At 41.1% G+C, this 18,328-nt stretch overlaps 1 protein-coding gene across 1 annotated transcript in view; it reads left to right on the top strand.

Moving 5' to 3' along the window:
• The first annotated feature begins 2,775 nt into the window (after positions 1–2,775).
• LOC150082247 (uncharacterized) overlaps positions 2,776–18,328 on the top strand; it is a 299,068-nt gene continuing 283,515 nt past the window's right edge. Inside the window, exon 1 of the mRNA XM_090379208.1 lies at positions 2,776–3,218. Within this exon, the coding sequence (XP_090235334.1) occupies positions 3,179–3,218 (40 nt within the window). The 5' untranslated portion in view covers positions 2,776–3,178. The remainder of the gene's footprint in view (positions 3,219–18,328) is intronic.

Genomic DNA, 18,328 nt, shown 5'->3' with positions numbered 1-18,328 from the left:
GATTAATTAGGATACGTTGTGAAAAATTTATGCTCATTCTATCGAACAGCCTTCGTATATAGGATTTTGCTATCAGGAAATGGAGGTGACTGTCCCATTGTACAAGGCAGTAGTCAGGTCGCATCTTGAGTACTGCATAAGGTCTGGAGGCCTCATTTAAGGATGTAGATCTGCCGGAATGGGTGCAGAGAAGGGAATCGAGATTGGTGAGAGAAGAAAAAGAGTGCATTAGCGAAAAAGTCTTCAATTTTGCAAATTACAGCATCCGATGCCTAGGCACCTGCGAGGTTATCGTATTGAGGTGTTTACGGCTTTGAATAAACGACTTCTTCCACATCAGCCTCATCAAATCCATTACTCCCTTCCTCATAGAGCCACTGTGACTAACCTCTTAGCCACCACCATCTCCCTCTCTGCGCTTGAATCTCATGCAGAGCTTGCAGTCACCTATGTAGACCTCGAAGCAGCTTTCGACTTAATAAACGCTCCTGCAATGCTGAAGCTACTTTCAGACCATTATCAAATCAAGGGAGACACTCTACAGTTCCTCACTTTACTCCTTCAAAATAGAATAATCCGGCTTACTGTCCACGGCCAAACACACGAGCGATGTATCTCTTCAGGCGTGCCAGACGGTGGAGTCTTATCTAGGCTATTGTTTACAAAGCTTATCTCTCTGCTTCTTGAGTCCAGGCTTGATACTTTATGTTATGCTGATGATATGAAACTCCTCGCACTGATTTCTCCACATGATTACCTTCTCATGATAACAGCATCGATTAACAATCTGCTCCTGGAATTTGAAACTACCTCAACCAGTTTGGACTAAAAATAAATCCAGAAAAGTCTGAATTTATTATATTCTCATTAACGAAAACGCCGTCTCATATTCAGCCAACACTATATAATTCTCCTATTCCCATCGTCAATAAACATACTGATCTCGGGGTTTGTTTTTGATCCTAAGCTCTGCTTACCCAGGCAGCTCGACTCCGATGGATGGCCAAACAGCATTTGCATTATATTAATGAAGTAACGACTACCAGAAGATATATAAAAACCACAGTATACTTATGATTGGAAGAAGGTCGTCTGGTTCGATGAATCACGTTTCCTGTTGCACCATGTGGACGGCCGGGTACGTGTGCGTCGTTTACCTGGGAAAGTGATGGCGCCTGGATGCACCGTGGGACGAAAACAAGCCGGTGGCGGCGGCCGTGTTACGATTTGGGCGATGTTCTGCTGGGATACCCTGGGTCCAGTCATACACCCTTTCATGGCAACGGTCTTCCCCTCTGGCGGTGCCGCCTTTCAGCAGGATAATGCGCCATGCCACAACGCCCGGATTGTTCGAGACTGGTTCGCGGAACATGAGGAAGACTTCCAGGTATTGCTCTGGCAAATTCCAAATCCCCCCAGACATCAATCCCATCGAGCATCTGTGGTTTGTGTTAGAACAGCAACTCTGATCTGCGGCGTCTCAACCACGGACCTTACAGTAGTTAAAGAATCTGCTGGTTACGTGTTGGTACCAGATACCATAAGACACATTTAGAAATCTTGTAGCGTCCATGCCTCGTCGGGTACGAGCTGTTTTGGCTGCACGTGGAGGACCAACATCATATTAGCTAGGTGGTCATAATGTTTTGCGAGTTCTCATCGGTGTAGCACTTGTGTAATCTGTTATACTTTTTTATGTACACCCTTCTAGCCAGGCGGCTGTACATGGTGTTGAAACCAAGATTAAGAAACAAATAGTAATAATTTATTTTATTTATTTGAATTTAATAAGCCTTCTCGTCCCTATATTAAAACTCCAATGCTCAGAAGAGAAGAAACTCCCAAGATGTGAAGTCGAATACATGAAAGAGTGTCTCTAGTCCAATGATGTACTTTATTTGCTACTTCTCCCGTAAAATCTCTCGGCCTGAGATTGGTTTGCACTTCGGCTTTCTCATTCTATAATTGGATAAAGAAAGGAATAGTTCCTATTAGACTTTGGGAATTCCAGATCGAAAATATTGGTTGAGCAGTTGTGAAGGAAGACGAGTGGCTTGGTTTTCTCGTAGCGAAGTGAAAAGGTCACTTAAAATGAGAGCCCTCTCAAAATCATTAATTGGGCTTCCTCCGTATTGTATTGCATTGCATTTTTCCTATTTCTTTGAGGATCTCTTTCCCTCTTCGCCGGTGAAGGTTACGACGTGACTTTCCACTCTTGCTTCTCAGTAATTCCTAGAACTTTATATGTGTATTTAAATTCTCTTGTTATAATTTCAAGCTTTAATGAGATGTTTTCTGTTATTCTCAGAAAACAGTAGTTTTTTTTTGTGTAGAATTTGTTTCTGTAAAAAAAGAAATTCTACAGAAGAAAAACCACTCTTATTCTGTAAGGGGTGCCAGATTACCTCTTTTTTTTTATCATATTTTTTGATTTTTCGTGTTATGTGTTAAATTATATCCGGTTTCAACAGCTCCGTAACTGCGGTTTCTCCGAACACGCGCACATCAAACTTAAAATGACGCCTCGCGGTCCTCTAAACACTCTCATTTCTTTTTTATCTTGTCTTCTTGGGCTTCTTTCCTCTCGGCCATAATTCTTTTAACTTCTTTAAGAAACCTCCCCTTTCCTCCCTTACGTAATTCACTGCATGCATCGGTTTCCACCCCCATGACCTCGCACGCGGTCCAATGGCTCACAGCAGCAGGAGGGATGCGAGAGAAATATTGGATGAGGTAAGCCATCTTTTTCGTCCGCCCCGTGACCTTACGCTTAGCGTTCGAATATTCAAGCCGGTACAAATGGGCAGTTAGTTCACGCTATCGATCCTGTATTAAAGCCCCGTAATAACTACACATTGTGACTACTTTCTCGAGATCAATCCGGCTAACGGCACGTGAGCAGAAACAGCGGACTGTATCTATCTAAACCTCCCTTCGTCAAACGTCTTCTACACGCGCAACGACATCGACGCTGCTCTACTAACGACCCCACACGCAAAATGCACACCCGAATGCCTTGAGTGCGACGCTCTGAACTTGCCGGACAGACCTGCTGAGTAAGGAGGCGGTTCTGGAAGCGCAGACTATTTACACCGATACTCCATTCTAACACGTTGTTGCCGCCGACTGACTTTCTTAGTTTTCATTTGAGAAGTATTGTTTTTGCCTTCTGACCGACATGAACAACTGGCTGGTGGTTCTGTGCCTTTGTGCTACAGGTAAGTGATGATTGTTCATTTTGTCTCAATGGTATAAGAAGCAATTAATCAAACGAGGGTAACTGCTCAGATAATGCGAATCACATGTTGAATATCCTGTTGAATGCTTTCATTCTAATTGTTACTTATAATGATCCGTCTTATAGATAAATAGAAAAGTCTCAGGAATTGTTTTAAAAAACAGTTTCATTCTTATATTCTAATTAGAACACAGATAATGTTTGCAAAATGAATTTAAAAATTATAGCAATTGCAATGTTATATCTCCAATTGTGAGACTGTTGCATGTGTTGTAGGCAGGTTTGCCCGTTTTTGCCGGATGAAAATCCCGTGAAGAATTCTGAAGTAAAAAAATACATATATTGTTGGAGGCTATTTTGATAGATAACATTGAATGTTTTACCTTTTTTATAGTGATTATGAAGCAATGGTTTATATTAAGTTGAAAACCCGAAGGTGGGTTATATAGTCAGAAAAGGGTTTAAATGGAAGCGCTATAGCGGTTAGGAAATGCATGGTACTTCAGTAACTGGAATGTATTCAAATTAGCATAACTGTAAATAATATTCAAACAGTAAGATCTTATTCTTTGTGTTTCAATATGCATAATTACGAGTAAAAACAAAATTAGTATAATAATATTAAAACTAACTAATAATTAATGATTTTTATTAATTAATAAGCTGTTGATATTTATTAACTATATTTTTGAAGATATTTTGGTTTGTATATGAATCGGAAATCAAGTGGCACTTTGCCAGATACTAGATCTCTCTTCGAGCTTTGACATCTTGGCTAATGACCTAGCAAATTACTCGGAAATGTTGCGTCAATCGTCTGATTCAAAGATTTATGAATGAAAGTTGAAGAGCGTTACTTTATATACGCATGGCGAATTGCACTTGCTTCTTTTAACTTCCACGTTCATTTTGAATTTCTACAGATAGCAAGATTTAATTCAATGATATACGATCTTTTGTTTAGACAGAGCCGCAAAAAATTAATAATAATGCAACTGAAAGGAAATAATCCTGGCCAAGGATAGAAATGATATCCTCTGATACTATTTTCGCATAATTTTTTGTCTATTTTCTAAAATTAGAAGAGTGACTTATCAGATCATTTCGTGCATTTACCTCTAACAATATTTTGTTCTTGGGCTTATCCAAACTATATAATACAAGTGAGGGAATACAGTACTAGAATATACCGACAGAGATATGTTTTCTATTCCTCATCTTGAAACAACATAGCTACTAAATTATATGCAGGGCCAATTTAAAAATCTGGTGTTTACAATTACTTAAAAATCACATTATGGTACATTTACGGGGGTCAATGTCTCCCCCCCCCCCCATTTGAACTCATTATGTTTATAGTCTAATCCAAACTTGCCCTCTAAGACAGTAATGGACTCGCCACATGTTTGGAGAGAAGTATATTGAAAATCCCCGTCGGAGGATAAGGAATTCTTAAAGATCTCGTGAGGCTCTAGTTAGCCCATCTCAGACAGAAGGAACAGTAGTAGCAGCAGTAGGTCTACCTCCACTAGTTATTCCGGGTTTTTCTGCCGGCGGAATATGTAAATATGATTTTGAACATCCTGTAAACTTTACATAATGCACAATAAACAATATGAACTGTTACACTGCGACCAATGGAGCTGACAAGGGGGGTAAAATTCTCAGATAACCAGGAATTCAAACCAAATTTTGAATTCCTGGTTATCACAGTTATTCCTGGTTATCAAGTGCTAGTAGGTTGAAAGGTATTTATGAACTAATTTTGAAATCGTTGACGAAATGTTTTGAACTTTCAGCATTCTTATTTTGACTGACGCATAACGAATGTAGGTTTTTTAATCGATCCCGTTTTAGACAAAAAAAAAAAAAAAGTTTGCCTTATTGTATTAGCGTGTAGGTGTCACTTTGATTGCGACAGAACCAGTATGAATGAACAGACAAGCAATCTGGGCGTTTACCGTTAAGAGAAGCCTTGGAGGGATGGGGGGGAGGGGAAGAGGAAAAGAAACATTTCTATAAAAAGAAAAAATCTGTTATGGTAACTTTTTTTTTTTTCGTTACTTTTTTTTTATAACAGAGGAGTATTTTAATTAAGTTTAAATGCAATTACGTATTTAACTACAATTAAGTTTAAATACATGTATTCTCATGTGCAAGTTTGAGATTTAAAATATTAAAATTGCTGACTGAGGACGACTATGTATATTTCTGCGTGATTTAATATCAGCAATGCTGAAAACCATGAGACTTGTTTACTCAGAAACCAATTTAAAATGTTAAGCACCAAATAGCAATGATTATTATGCATTTAAAAAAATCATTACAAACTGCTAAATGATGGTAAAGCAAGGGGGAGGGAGGAATCCTTCGTGGGCGCTGATTTAGAGACTAATCATCCTCCATATCGCATTGCGATGTGGACTATCGCACAGAGACCTGCCTTTGAGCCCATACAACGCGCTGCACCCTTCGCTCACCAAGAACATCTACCATGCATTATCCTTTACAGTTCTGTCGGCGAGAGGCGATTTCAGCCTTTCGACACCATTTTTTGTAGGCCGTGAACAACCGACAAGACATGCCTTTTCCGATATGGAAGTACCTGATGCACGAGCTCCCATAATCATGCCCTTTTGAAACTCCGTAACATGTTTTCCTTCGTCCCATAATTTCTACGTTATCACTTTGACTTACATGACCAGATGCAATTACCACTGCTCTAACGTACGAAGCTGTTCGGCTTTTCATATTGAGGCATAGTCCATTACGGATGGGTGGTCACTAAGTGTATATTTAAAATTACTATTTCAATCTGCTCAACATTTCTCACAGTCTATGCAATGGTATATTTATTTTGAAGAAGCTAAAATGTTAACTGTTACTATTTAAGTGCCTCTAGGATTTCTTGCACTGGTATAGAGAACAGAAATTGTTAGTTACTCACTCTACACACGGATGAGTTTAATCTAGTGTTCGTTTTCTTGAAATATGTTTTATACGCCCTGTTTATTTATTTAAATTATTACTGTACTTTAAAAAAATGTGCTTCCTTCAGCCAGTAACTATATTAAAATCTTCGAAATGAGAGAGTCATAAACACAGTCCAATATGTTCTTGTTTCCATCTGATGGCCAATTGTGGAACCAAAGCGACCATCAAGATATTTGAAGTTACTTCGAGCGATGAAACTCGAACATTAAAATTTAAAGTGAAATTGTGATCATTAACAATTTTTATTTTAATACTTGCAATGACATATTTCACCTATCGGCATATGTAAATTTTTCCGCTTTGTCACAGAATTCCGCCAATAAAGTTCATGCTCATCTTTTGCGATGTAGGATTTAATATCATTAAGAATGTCTAAACACTGAATTTTGTCTAACCAGCGTTAGACACTATGCGGATCGGGAGTCTCGGAAAGGTCACAGATTAATTCGATCAGAGGTGTCGTCAGGAATTAACAGTGGTCTAGACAGATGGCAAGGAGCCTACATAATATAATAAAGATGGATATTTATGTTTAGACTTATTTACATAAATAATACTTTATTTATGAAGGTGAATAATGTATATTTAGGAGAATTGGCAACTGACATGTTTCACTGTTTATTAGCACAATATTACGAGGCCATCGAAATTTCAATTGTTTAACTTTAAATTATGGCCACCGTGGGTGGAAATTTATGAAGTGGTAAAAATACTTATAGTGTACATTGGCTGTGCCCTACTTTCAGTACACTTTTTCCTACGTGTGAAAAAGGTGTAGGTTGGCAATTGTATTCTACGTTATAGAGTGTGTATCGACAAATCGTTACTGAGAAGGAAGGAAAACTCTGGAGGACAACCATCACAGAACTATATGTTGGTAGACAACGTACCAGGGCGCACTGGTGTACGACTGTTGATGATATAGCCACGGAGCTGAATATTAGCCATGGATCTGCCTACCTACAAAATCATTCATGACTTTCATATTTTTGGAAGAGTGAAAAATGATCTGGCAGGACGTCTACTGCATAAGGACAATGTGAAGGAAGTCATCAAACAAATAATGCCAAAAGACTTATCAGCAGGGTATAAAAATATAGTCTAGAAATCGGATGGAGATTTTTAAAAAATAGCGCCATATAGAATTTAATATCATTAAGACTCTGTCTAAACACTGTATGGATTTTGTCTAACGAGTCAAGCTTTTTCTGCACCAGCCAAAATAAAAATTAAAACAAATAATTGAATAAAATAAACTACATGCGTGCAACCTTCCTAACGAAGGTACCTATCAAGCTGACTGCTGATGTTATCTAAACTACCGATGATGTAACTTCATTTGAACACAGTATTCCAAATGCGATCTTACAATTTCCTTATACAGCGGAATTATGACTTCCCTATCTGTACACCCAAATTTTCGATAGCACATCGTGGGTCCCCCTTGTCGCCTGTCTACACTTCACGGAGAACTTCATGTTTGGTTATAGTAACCCCTAAATCCATTTCTTCATCTACCCTTTATAATTGAACTCTCCCAAGTGCATAAGTTATTCTGGGATTGCTGTTCCCAATGCAGGAGACCTTGCATTCTGCTGCATTAAAACGCAGGCACTTTTCGAACCATCCCTGAAGCTTATCCAAGTTTCCCTGAAGGCTGGTTGGTTGGATGTTGTAGGCTTTTAGGCATATCAGGAACTTAGGCCATATTGCTCCGTATATAATATGTCTGTAAACTGCGGGTGTTCTGGGGTCGGTTTGCTGAACGAAAAAGCCTAATTTCAGGGAGAAAAAAACATGCTACCCCCGCCTGAGAATGACTAACTCATTCACGTTGTAAAAAAGGCCCATAAAAATTCTTTGCGTCATTGACGGGATTCGAATTAGTCTTCAAAATCTGGTGTCAGGAGGATGGTGATTATACTAACCGTGCTACCCACGAAGGTTTCCTTGAAGAAATGCTACTTAATACTGATCATCTACTTAATTTGCCTCTCTCCCTCGCATGATTACAGGATGGCTATCATCCCACCATTGTTTTAATTAATGTACAGGGTGGTTACAACGTTTTCCCACAAATTTTATATTATAAAAATAAAATTGTTATCAGTGGGTTCGATAATTTTAAAATAAGAATGTTTAAAATGACCAACAGTTGCCTGAGAAATTGCATAAATGCACTGAAAATCGAATATTTATTAGCGAGTTAATAATAGTTGACTTTATAAAAAGTTACAGAACAGTGTTAACAATTGGTTCTGTCTCCGCCTTCAATATCTAGTAGATGATGTAGTGGGGAATTTTAGCTTTAGCTGCCTTGAACACGTTAAGTTCGAGTGCTGACCACTTCGCGATTGACTTCCTGCTTCGATCTGCTGTGGAAATGGAAATATCTATAGACCCGATGTTTTAAATAACCGCATAACCAAAGTCTGCGGGAATGAGATTGGCAGATCTGGCAGGCCAACGATGTAGAAAATGTAGAGTGATAATGTGTTGTGTTACTAAACGCAGTATTAGTGCCTTCACATTATTATTAATGTTATGTCAAGGGAGCGTGTTCGCTTATTTACTACGAATGTTTATTGGAAAAACTTTTGAGCCTGAAGGAGTATAAGGGACTTGGAACAGATGGCATATATTGATAGATTTTGAGAAAAAGAGTAATTTTTGGGATTGCTTGGTTGGCTGCATTGATTATTGCTTCAGAAACAAATTGCTGCTGCAGATCTGGGTTCTGCTTTTCAAGGTTATTGGTCAGCAGACTCTGTGCATTTGTAGTAGTGGCTTGTTTGAAGATGTCTGTTGGCCTTGTGGACTGCATAACGGTGCAAATTTTGGTTGTTGGTTTGTATTCGGTGGTTGGATCTCCTAATTTCGAAAGTGATGGCTCGGTGGTCTGAAGTGGTCCAGTCAGTTATGTAGTTAGCAAAAGATCTTGTTGACATGGTGACATCCAGGGTGGCCTTCAGAGAGTTGAGGAAAATGTAGGCAGGTTGTTAGGATGGTTTAAGACCACAATGCCGCTGTTTGTGAGAAATTCCTCCATGCGCTGACCATTTCTGGAGCCTCTGCATTCTAAGGTTTAGCTGTGCCACATGGGTGAGCGGCAATTAAGGTCTGTGCAAATGGAGATTCTGAATCCTGGCAGTTCTGTTTGAACATAGTGCAGGTATTGGATAACTGGCAGAATGTCTTCTCCTGGACGACAATACATGGATACTATGTAAAAATCCTCCAGGGACGAGATAATATGCGCACAGGTGGCCCATGTAGAACACAGATGAGATATCTTAGTAACGGTCAGGTTGGGATTGTGCACGACCACGTCCAGGGCGCTTAACCTTCCAATTGGACGATCTTGTAGTTCAGTGGGTATCCACGTGTGGCAGTGGCGAAGGTGTATGGCTCCTGGGGGAGCAGTATATCATAGTTGTCTTGCTCCATCCTTTGCCTTGTCCGAGCAGCAACAGCTTTAGCTCGCTGAGCATTTAGTTGCAGGAATTTGATACAAGTGGTATTATGTTTTTTAGGCAGTGTCCCCATAATCGATTTTTTGTTGTTGCCTTCAGATATACGGGGCACTTATTATTGCGGAGTGAATGAGAGCGCGGAAGTTTGTGCCACTTGCAGTTAGCACAAGTCGGATCTTTGGCTTTGTTCGGGCAGTTTTTGAAATTGTGCCTCTTGTCCACACAGTAGCCACAAGTTACTGCCTGGACGCACGTGTGAGTCGTATGCCCAAAGAGCAGCAACACGTGAAGCACTTAGGAACAGCTACATGCTCTTTGAACCGGTGGGAGCCCCAGTTTATGTACACCTTTGTTTGTCTGATTATGGCTTGCCAAGCCTCAGGTGCCAGTTCGATGACCACAGTTTGTGGAGCTTCTCTGTCAGGGGAGTACTTGCTGTAAATTTCTTCTATAAATCTCTTCACAGATGGTAGGAGTCAATTCCTTGTCAATATAAAAAATAATGATAGAGGGCCCTTTTTTACTGGGCAGCTCAGCAGTGAGACCAAGCGTAGAGATCTTGGAGTTGTTTAAAATTAAGTTAGCGTCGTCTTTGGTTTCAGTTTCAATAATGACTCCGGTGTTACGTACGCGTTTCCCGTATTAATTTTATTTTTGCGTTCCTGACGTCTCCAGTAACGGAGTCTGACTGTCTTCTTTACCTTGAGAAGTTGGCTTGAGTACCACTAGATGTGGTTTTAGTAAAAGCGTTTTTCTAGGTGCGGCGGCGATTCGGGCATTTGTGGGGTTATTAGTATTCCTCAGCACTTGAGTAAGATGGGGCGCGCTGTGGCATTTGATTGCTGCCCTGCCATCTGCATAGATCTCAGACCTATGTACAAACTGGGCCGTATGTGCCCATATAGCCTCACCGTTAGGGGAATTTTATGTCACTTCTATATATGCCCAGAGAAGATATTGCCCATGACAAGATATATGCAAAATATCCAACTACAAATGCGGAATGCCAAACTCATAGTAGGAATGGACGCCAACTGCAGATCCCCTGCTTGGCACAGTGAACGACCAGACCGTGGGGGTGCAAGAAATGGTCAGCGCCTGGAGGATTACATCTCCAACGGTAATCTAGCAGTTCTGAACAGACCTAACCAACCGTCAACTTTCTCCAGCACACTATGGGAGGCAAATATAGATGTAACTCTCGCCACTTGGTCGATTGTTGGGCATCTCTTCCCCCTGGGTGGTACAAGAATACTAGACTACCTCAGACCACAGAGTCCTAACCTTTGACCTCCACCATTCCCTCGTAGCACAGTATCCACCTAGATTCCTCTCGCCAAGATACGCCATCCAAAAAGCAGACTGGAACTTATTCCAACAGATATTGATGGGAAAAAGCCAGGAATTTCTACCCAAAATATCTCAGTCCAGACCAACACCAACAAAAAGTAACGCAGCTTTTAACTGAAGCAGCAAACATGGCCATCAGGAAGAAGCCCGTTCCCAAAGCGGTCCACTGGTGGTCACCGGAACTCCAGGCAATAAGACAGCAAGTGAATAATGCCCGAAAGAGGTTCCAAAGGGCATGCAGATCTTGGCCCCAAGCAGAGGTTGACATACTCAGACAGCAATACCGGGAGGTCAGGAACCAATATACGGCTCAAATTAAAACAAGAAAGAGGCGCTCCTGGGAAGACCTTGTATCCACAGTGGGAAATGCAGACCCCTGGGGAGTGGTATATAAAGTCCCCACCAGTAAATTCCCCAGGGGAGAAGCCGTTGCTGCCACCTTAACACCTCAAGGGACATACACCAGATCCTGGCACTCTTCCATTAATAATATATTGGACCATATCCTCCTACCTTCAATAATTCCACACACATGCAGGAACAGAGAACTCTCTGCGAGGGGAATGATAAATACTCCACCCAGACAGTGGAGCCCCCTTTCACGATAACGGAACTCAACATAGCTGCAGCCAAAATGCAAAATAGGAAAACTCCCGGCGAAGATCAAATAGAGCCGGAAATACTAAAAAAGCAGTGGAAATTATACCGGATACTATATTAAACCTAGCAAATCAATGCCTCACGGAGGGTTTGTTTCCAACTTCGTGGAAGACAGCCCGAGTCAGACTTATCCTGAAAAACCCCACTAAACCCCAGGACATTCGTACGTTGGTATTCGAGGTGAGCGGACGCGCTTAGACAGGGCTCCTCAGTTAAGTGGTTTACTTTTGGATAGTGCTTTTAAATATTTGATTTATTTAGATATTGTTGGATTATTTTGTTATAGGTTTTCCTGTAACTGTTTGATTCTAATAATATTATAGATATAATTTTTTAAAGTTACTTTTATTGATATTTATTTAATTTTATAATGGTAGTTACGAGATCTGCCTTAAACACGTCACAGGGTATTGTGACTCACACGGAAATAGCAGATGGAGATTTACGGGTGAGTCATGATTTAATCCGTTGTGGAACCTGTGGAATGTTTTCCAAGGTCAACCTGGTGACTAATCCTACCTCAACTGGGGATTCTTTTCTTTGTGATCGATGTAAGGAGTGCACCGATCTTAAATTACAATTTGGTGCACTGAGGGAACAATTTGAGTCCCTGAAAAAACGAGTGCTTGCCCTCGAAAATAATACAACTGGGAGCTCGTCAGGGACTCAAAACTCCAGCAATCTACCAAGTGATGCACACCCGATTCGAACCTCAAAACAGAAAAACCAAGTGCAAACTACTCTGGTTAAGAAGGACATTGTTTTATTAGGAGACTCCATTGTCAGGGAAACGGGGAATATTTTTTGTAATAAAGATAGGTGGAGCAGAACCAGGGTATGTCTGCCGGGAGCAACTATTGATGATGTCACCAACAGACTGTCAGATTTTAAAGGGGGTAAAGAAAATATTATTATTCATGTGGGGACAAACGATATTAAACGTACACGATCTGACGATTTGTTGGAAAAATACAGGACCATGCTGAGGAAATGTCGCGAGCTAGACCATAATGTCTATGTGTCTGCAATTCTGCCCAGACACGATAGGAGGGATTATATGTTAAGAGCCTTGTGGATTAACTCAAGACTTGAAGGAATCTGCAAGGCTTTAGGGGGTAAATTTCTATCAGCATGGCCCACACTTGTAGGTAGAAGGAATTTGTTTTGTAGAGACGGGATACACTTAAACAAAGGTGGTGCAAAGGTTTTTGCCAGTATTATTGAGGATACCTTAAAGGCTCAGGGAAACTGCTAGTTAGGGGGGGATGTGGGTAATACTGACACGCGTTTATCTGATAATATTGGTCAATGTAACTCTTGCACATACCTTAAGAGTTCTTATCTGTTACCCCAACTGGACGTATTATCTAGATGTTCTGGAGCCAAAAACGTTTCACGTGAGCGGGTAGCTAATATCAGGGAAGAGAGCCTAAAAAACTTCAAGGGCTGTGTTAGGGTTGTTAAATATACAAGATCAGTAAATCTTAATTGTTTATACAGTAACGTTAGAAGTGTCGTCAATAAAATGAGCGAATTCGAACTGCTGGTTAAAACAAGTAACGCGGACATAATAGGGCTTACAGAGACGTGGTGCCACCCGGAAATTGGGGATGATGAGTTTCAGTACGGCTTGTATAATGTATTTAGGAAGGACAGAGTAGATAGAAGGGGTGGTGGGGTAATGCTTCTTATCAGAAGCAGCCTGAGTGCGACGATAGCTTTCCCGGATTCAGACATTTCACATGCTAGTATAGAGTCTGTATGGTGTGAGATAGTTGGAAACAAAGGTATAATGCGAGTAGGAGTAATCTACAGACCAGGTGATTGTGAAGATTATGACAAACGCCTCTACATGCAAATGGAATGGGCAAGTAAGCGTCAATGCCTTATTATGGGTGATTTCAATTTGCCTCTAATTGATTGGAGTAAATGGGAAGGAAACTCGACATGGGGAACAAAATTTTTAAATCAACTAGATGACTGTTATTTGTATCAACATGTCAGGGAAAGTACTAGAGAAAAGAATATCCTAGACCTCATCATCACACATAAATCAGATGACATAACAGGGCTGACAGTAGAGGAACCAGTAGCAGGAAGTGATCACGGAGTTCTACGGTGGATGATGACGAGAGAGGTAGCAGAAGTAAAAGGCAAAGGAATGGGTTTTAATTTCAGAAAAGGAGATTACGATGCCTTAAGGTACTACATGGCCTCTATTAACTGGGTAGATATCGCGCAGAGAATGAATACAATTGAACTGTGGTACGCTTTTAAAACATTAATCACAGATGCCTTGAATGCGCATATACCATTAAAAAAATACTCCACGAGAAGGGTTCCAAGTTGGATGAATAGTGAAGTTGCCACATTACTTGAGCAGAAAAAGGTGGCATGGAAAAGTTACAGAGCAATAAAAAGTACTGAAGCCTATAACAGCTACAAGGTGATGTGTAATAGAGCCACAGAAAAGGTTCGACAGGCAAAGGCAGTTTATGAGAAATCACTAGCAAACAGAGAAAAGAGGGGGGATAAAGAATTCTTCCCATATATAAATGTCAAGAAGAGCAGGACAAACCAGATCGGACCTTTACGTAAGGGAAAGGGGATAGTAATAAATACACCAGCTGCAGTTGCAGATGAACTCAACAGTTATTTTGCATCGATATTTACAAATGAAAAGCCTTTTGTGGCAATGGGAAATTGTGGGAGCGAAGTTAAAAAATATGTAATTAATGATATTGAAATTTCGCAAGATTATTTAATGAAAAAACTTTCGAGCCTACAGACCAGTAAGGCTCCTGGAGTTGATGGAATATACCCTATAATCTTAAGAGAGGCGGCAAGCGAGTGCATTGAACCATTGAGGCTAATTATGCGAGCATCACTAGACTCTGGGGAGATTCCCTTGGATTGGAAAAGTGCAAATGTATCTCCCATACATAAGGGTGGCTCTAAAAGTGAAGTGGGAAATTATCGACCTGTCAGTCTGACTTCAGTAGTAGGGAAAATCATGGAGGCGATGATCAAGGGTGGAATTCAGGATCATTTGGATCAACTTGAAATTCTCAAGGATACTCAGCATGGTTTTGTAAAGGGAAAATCATGTTTAACAAATCTGGTTCGCTATTTCGAAAGGGTCACTCTCGAGCTGGATTTAGGGAATAATTTCGACATTGTTTATTTAGATTTCAGCAAAGCTTTTGACTCAGTCCCACATGAGCGGTTGCTTTATAAGCTGGAACAGGTTGGAATCACTGGGAAAATCCTTAGATGGATAGAAGGATGGCTTCAGGGCAGGAGGCAGAGGGTTGTGATAAATGGCTATTCCTCAGATTGGGTTGATGTAAGAAGTGGGGTTCACCAAGGATCAGTATTAGGGCCACTGTTGTTTTTAATTTTCATAAACGACATTGATGAAGGGATAGAGGGCGTGATGTCTAAATTTGCAGATGACGTTAAAATTGGTAGAGTAGTTAATGATCACTGTCAAGCTGAGCTTCTTCAGAGAGACCTAGATAGACTTCAGGAATGGTCAGAAAAATGGCAGCTGTGCTTTAATCCAACAAAGTGTAAGGTATTACACCTGGGAAACAGTAATCCCAAAATAACGTATTCACTTGGTGGAGTTCAACTAAACCCAGTACTGGAGGAAAGGGACTTGGGTGTTACGATACGGTCAGACATGAAATTCTCTGAGCATTGCAAACAGGTTGCAAGGAAGGCCCATGGTGTCCTATCGATGATCTATCGAACTTTTGCAAGTAGAGATAGGGACGTGATAATCCCATTATATAAGGCTTATGTTAGACCACACTTGGAATACTGTGTTCAAGTATGGAGACCGCACCTAAAGAAAGACATCGAGCTTCTTGAAAGAGTGCAACGAAGGGTAACTCGCCTGGTGAAATCGGCAAAAGGGCGTCCTTATGAAGAAAGACTTCGAATATGTGGGTTGCAGAGTTTGGAAACTAGACACCTTAGAGGAGATTTGATTGAGGTGTTTAAGGCTCTGAGAGGCATCATTAAAATGAATGAGGACGAAATTTTCAAGATTATAAATGATGCTAGAACTAGGGGACATAAATTCAAGTTACGGGGGGAAATGTTTAGATTGGACTGTAGGAAGTTTTATTTTAGCCAGCGAATTATAAATTATTGGAATAAGTTGCCTTCATGGGTGGTAGAGGCCGACAGTTTGGGGAAATTCAAAGGTCATCTGGATAGTACTCTCGGGTAGGGAAGCGCATAGGATGATAGGATTAATTTCCTTTTTATTTATTTTTTATTTTATTATTATTTTTTTTTTATTTATTAATTATTATTATTTAGTTATTTATTTATTTTTTGTTTTTATCATTGTTTTGTTCGGATTTTTTTTTTTTTTTTTGGCTGGTGCAGCATAAGCCATAGGCTTTCTTGCACCATACGGCCGTTACTAATACTAACATGCCAGGCTCATACAGGCCTATCGCTCTGTTGTCGATGCTGAGCAAGTTCGTTGAGCGATTCATCTTCCACAGAATTGAAAACCGTTACCAGAATGCTCAATTAATGTCAAGAAACCAATTTGGTTTCAGGAGGGGATGCTCCACCACTGATGCCCTCGAGAGGATCATCAATGCAGTCAGAAACTGTAACAGGAAATATTTCCTCCTCATCTCAATTGACTTCGCTGGAGCCTTTGGCTCCCTCTGGTGGCCCAGTGTTCTGGCCAGGCTCCGACAGGCTCAAATCCCATCAAATCTATTTCGCTGCATGAAATCTTACCTGGAAAACCGAAGAATCACTGTCGGCACTCCCTTTACCTCTGTATCCAGACCGGTTTACAGGAGCTGCCTCCAGGGATCCGTCCTGGGGCCGCTCCTGTGAAACCTGGTGCTTGATGAGTTTTTAGATCTGGATATTCCAAATGTCATTACACAGGCATATGCTGATGATCTGATTATGATGCTTCAAGCAGATAGCAGGGCTCAACTGGGGGCCATAGGCAATCATGCCACACACATGCTACAGGATTGGGCCAAGAGGAATCTTCTCACGGTCTCAACCGAAAAAACAAACTCAATACTCCTCAGGGGTGCTCTTGACCCTGGTAGACCTCCACTATTCAAACTCAAACAGGAACTAAAATACTTAGGAATAATACTAGACCGAAACTTGAACTTCACATCTCATCTCTGTTATCTCAGAACGAAAACAAGGAGGCTCTCGGCCCTGATAACCAAAATCACCATGAGGGACTGAGGACTAAAGAAGATTGCCCTCTCCCTTCTATACAAAGCTCTCTTCATCCCTATCCTTGCCTATGGTGCAGGCGCCTGATATCAGAAAGCAAACACAGCAGTCAACAAGAAAAATCTGGAGTCGATCCATACTATTAACAACTAGAGCCTGCTGCACGGTGAGCACCCATGCACTCCAGGTCCTGGCGGGCTTCCTTCCCCTGGACCTGGAGATTGTTAGCTGCTACACCAACGTTCGAAAGGAAGAACCACAACTTATCTAGACTACACAATAGATCCACAGAAAAGCAAATCCTCAGAAAATAAGAGGTTAACGGAACATCTGCAATTTATCTGGCAAAACAGATGGAACGTTACCACAAAAGGGCAAGTCACCAAAAAATTTATACCCGGTGTCAGTAGGATATATCCTATCTCCCCGTCCTGGTTTTCTCCTGGCTTGCACACCACCTTCCTTCTGAAGGAGCCGGGACACGGCTCTTTCAGACGGAAACTCCACGAGCTGGGAATCTCCGACAACCCGAGCGGTAACTGCGGTCAGGAGGAAACCTATGAACATCTTATCCATGATTGTGACCTCTATGAGGACCTCAGATGTCAGCTATATACACGCATCAACTCCTTGCTAAGAAACCGAGAAGAAATAATATTGCAAGAAGAAGATAATTACCGGGCTTTCACCGTCTTTGCCCGCGAACTCTTTGAAAGACAAAGATCCCTGCCACATCATCACTAACCTATGAAAACACAGACATAACTACCTGAGATGACTGCGAAACTCTGAACTAGTGACCACCTGAAGTAGATACAACACATGAACGTAACGAACTGGACCTGACTTCTGAACTTGGACCTCCACCAGACTAATGCAAAGACGAAGATTGCAACTTGGACTCGGACCTCCGAAGGACCCGAACACAAAGGTGAAGATGGCATCTTATGATGCCATACGACTAGTCATATGGCGCCCCGGCTCTGTCTAGCCTGCTTTTTACTCTTTCCCTAGCAGGGGGGGCTGCCATCTCCTCCCCCCTGCCACCCCTCTTTCTCCTCTGGTGGGCATGGGCATGCCCCACTATTTCAATAGGGGTCATCTTCCCTATTGACCCCTTACTTCCAATTTCCAACCCCCCAGTCTTCCACCTCTCCTCCCATCTCTTTCCCCTTACACAGTGCCTGCCCCGCACGTACAAATTTAAAACACCAAAATTCATGCCCGACCTATTAGGAAATCTTATCACCTCCAGCGCTTTATCCCTTATAGCCCCTCTAAGCAGCGTATAATATACCATCTGTGCCCAAAAGAAAAAAAATTTATTTCTTTTTATTAATTTTTTTTATTATTATTTTTTTTAGGTCCCAGCCAC

Source organism: Mastigoproctus giganteus, chromosome 8, assembly GCF_048544385.1.
Source record: "Mastigoproctus giganteus isolate SK-2022 chromosome 8, ASM4854438v1, whole genome shotgun sequence".
NCBI classification, from domain to species: Eukaryota; Metazoa; Arthropoda; class Arachnida; order Uropygi; family Thelyphonidae; genus Mastigoproctus; species Mastigoproctus giganteus.
This window is presented reverse-complemented; position numbering and strand designations above follow the sequence as displayed.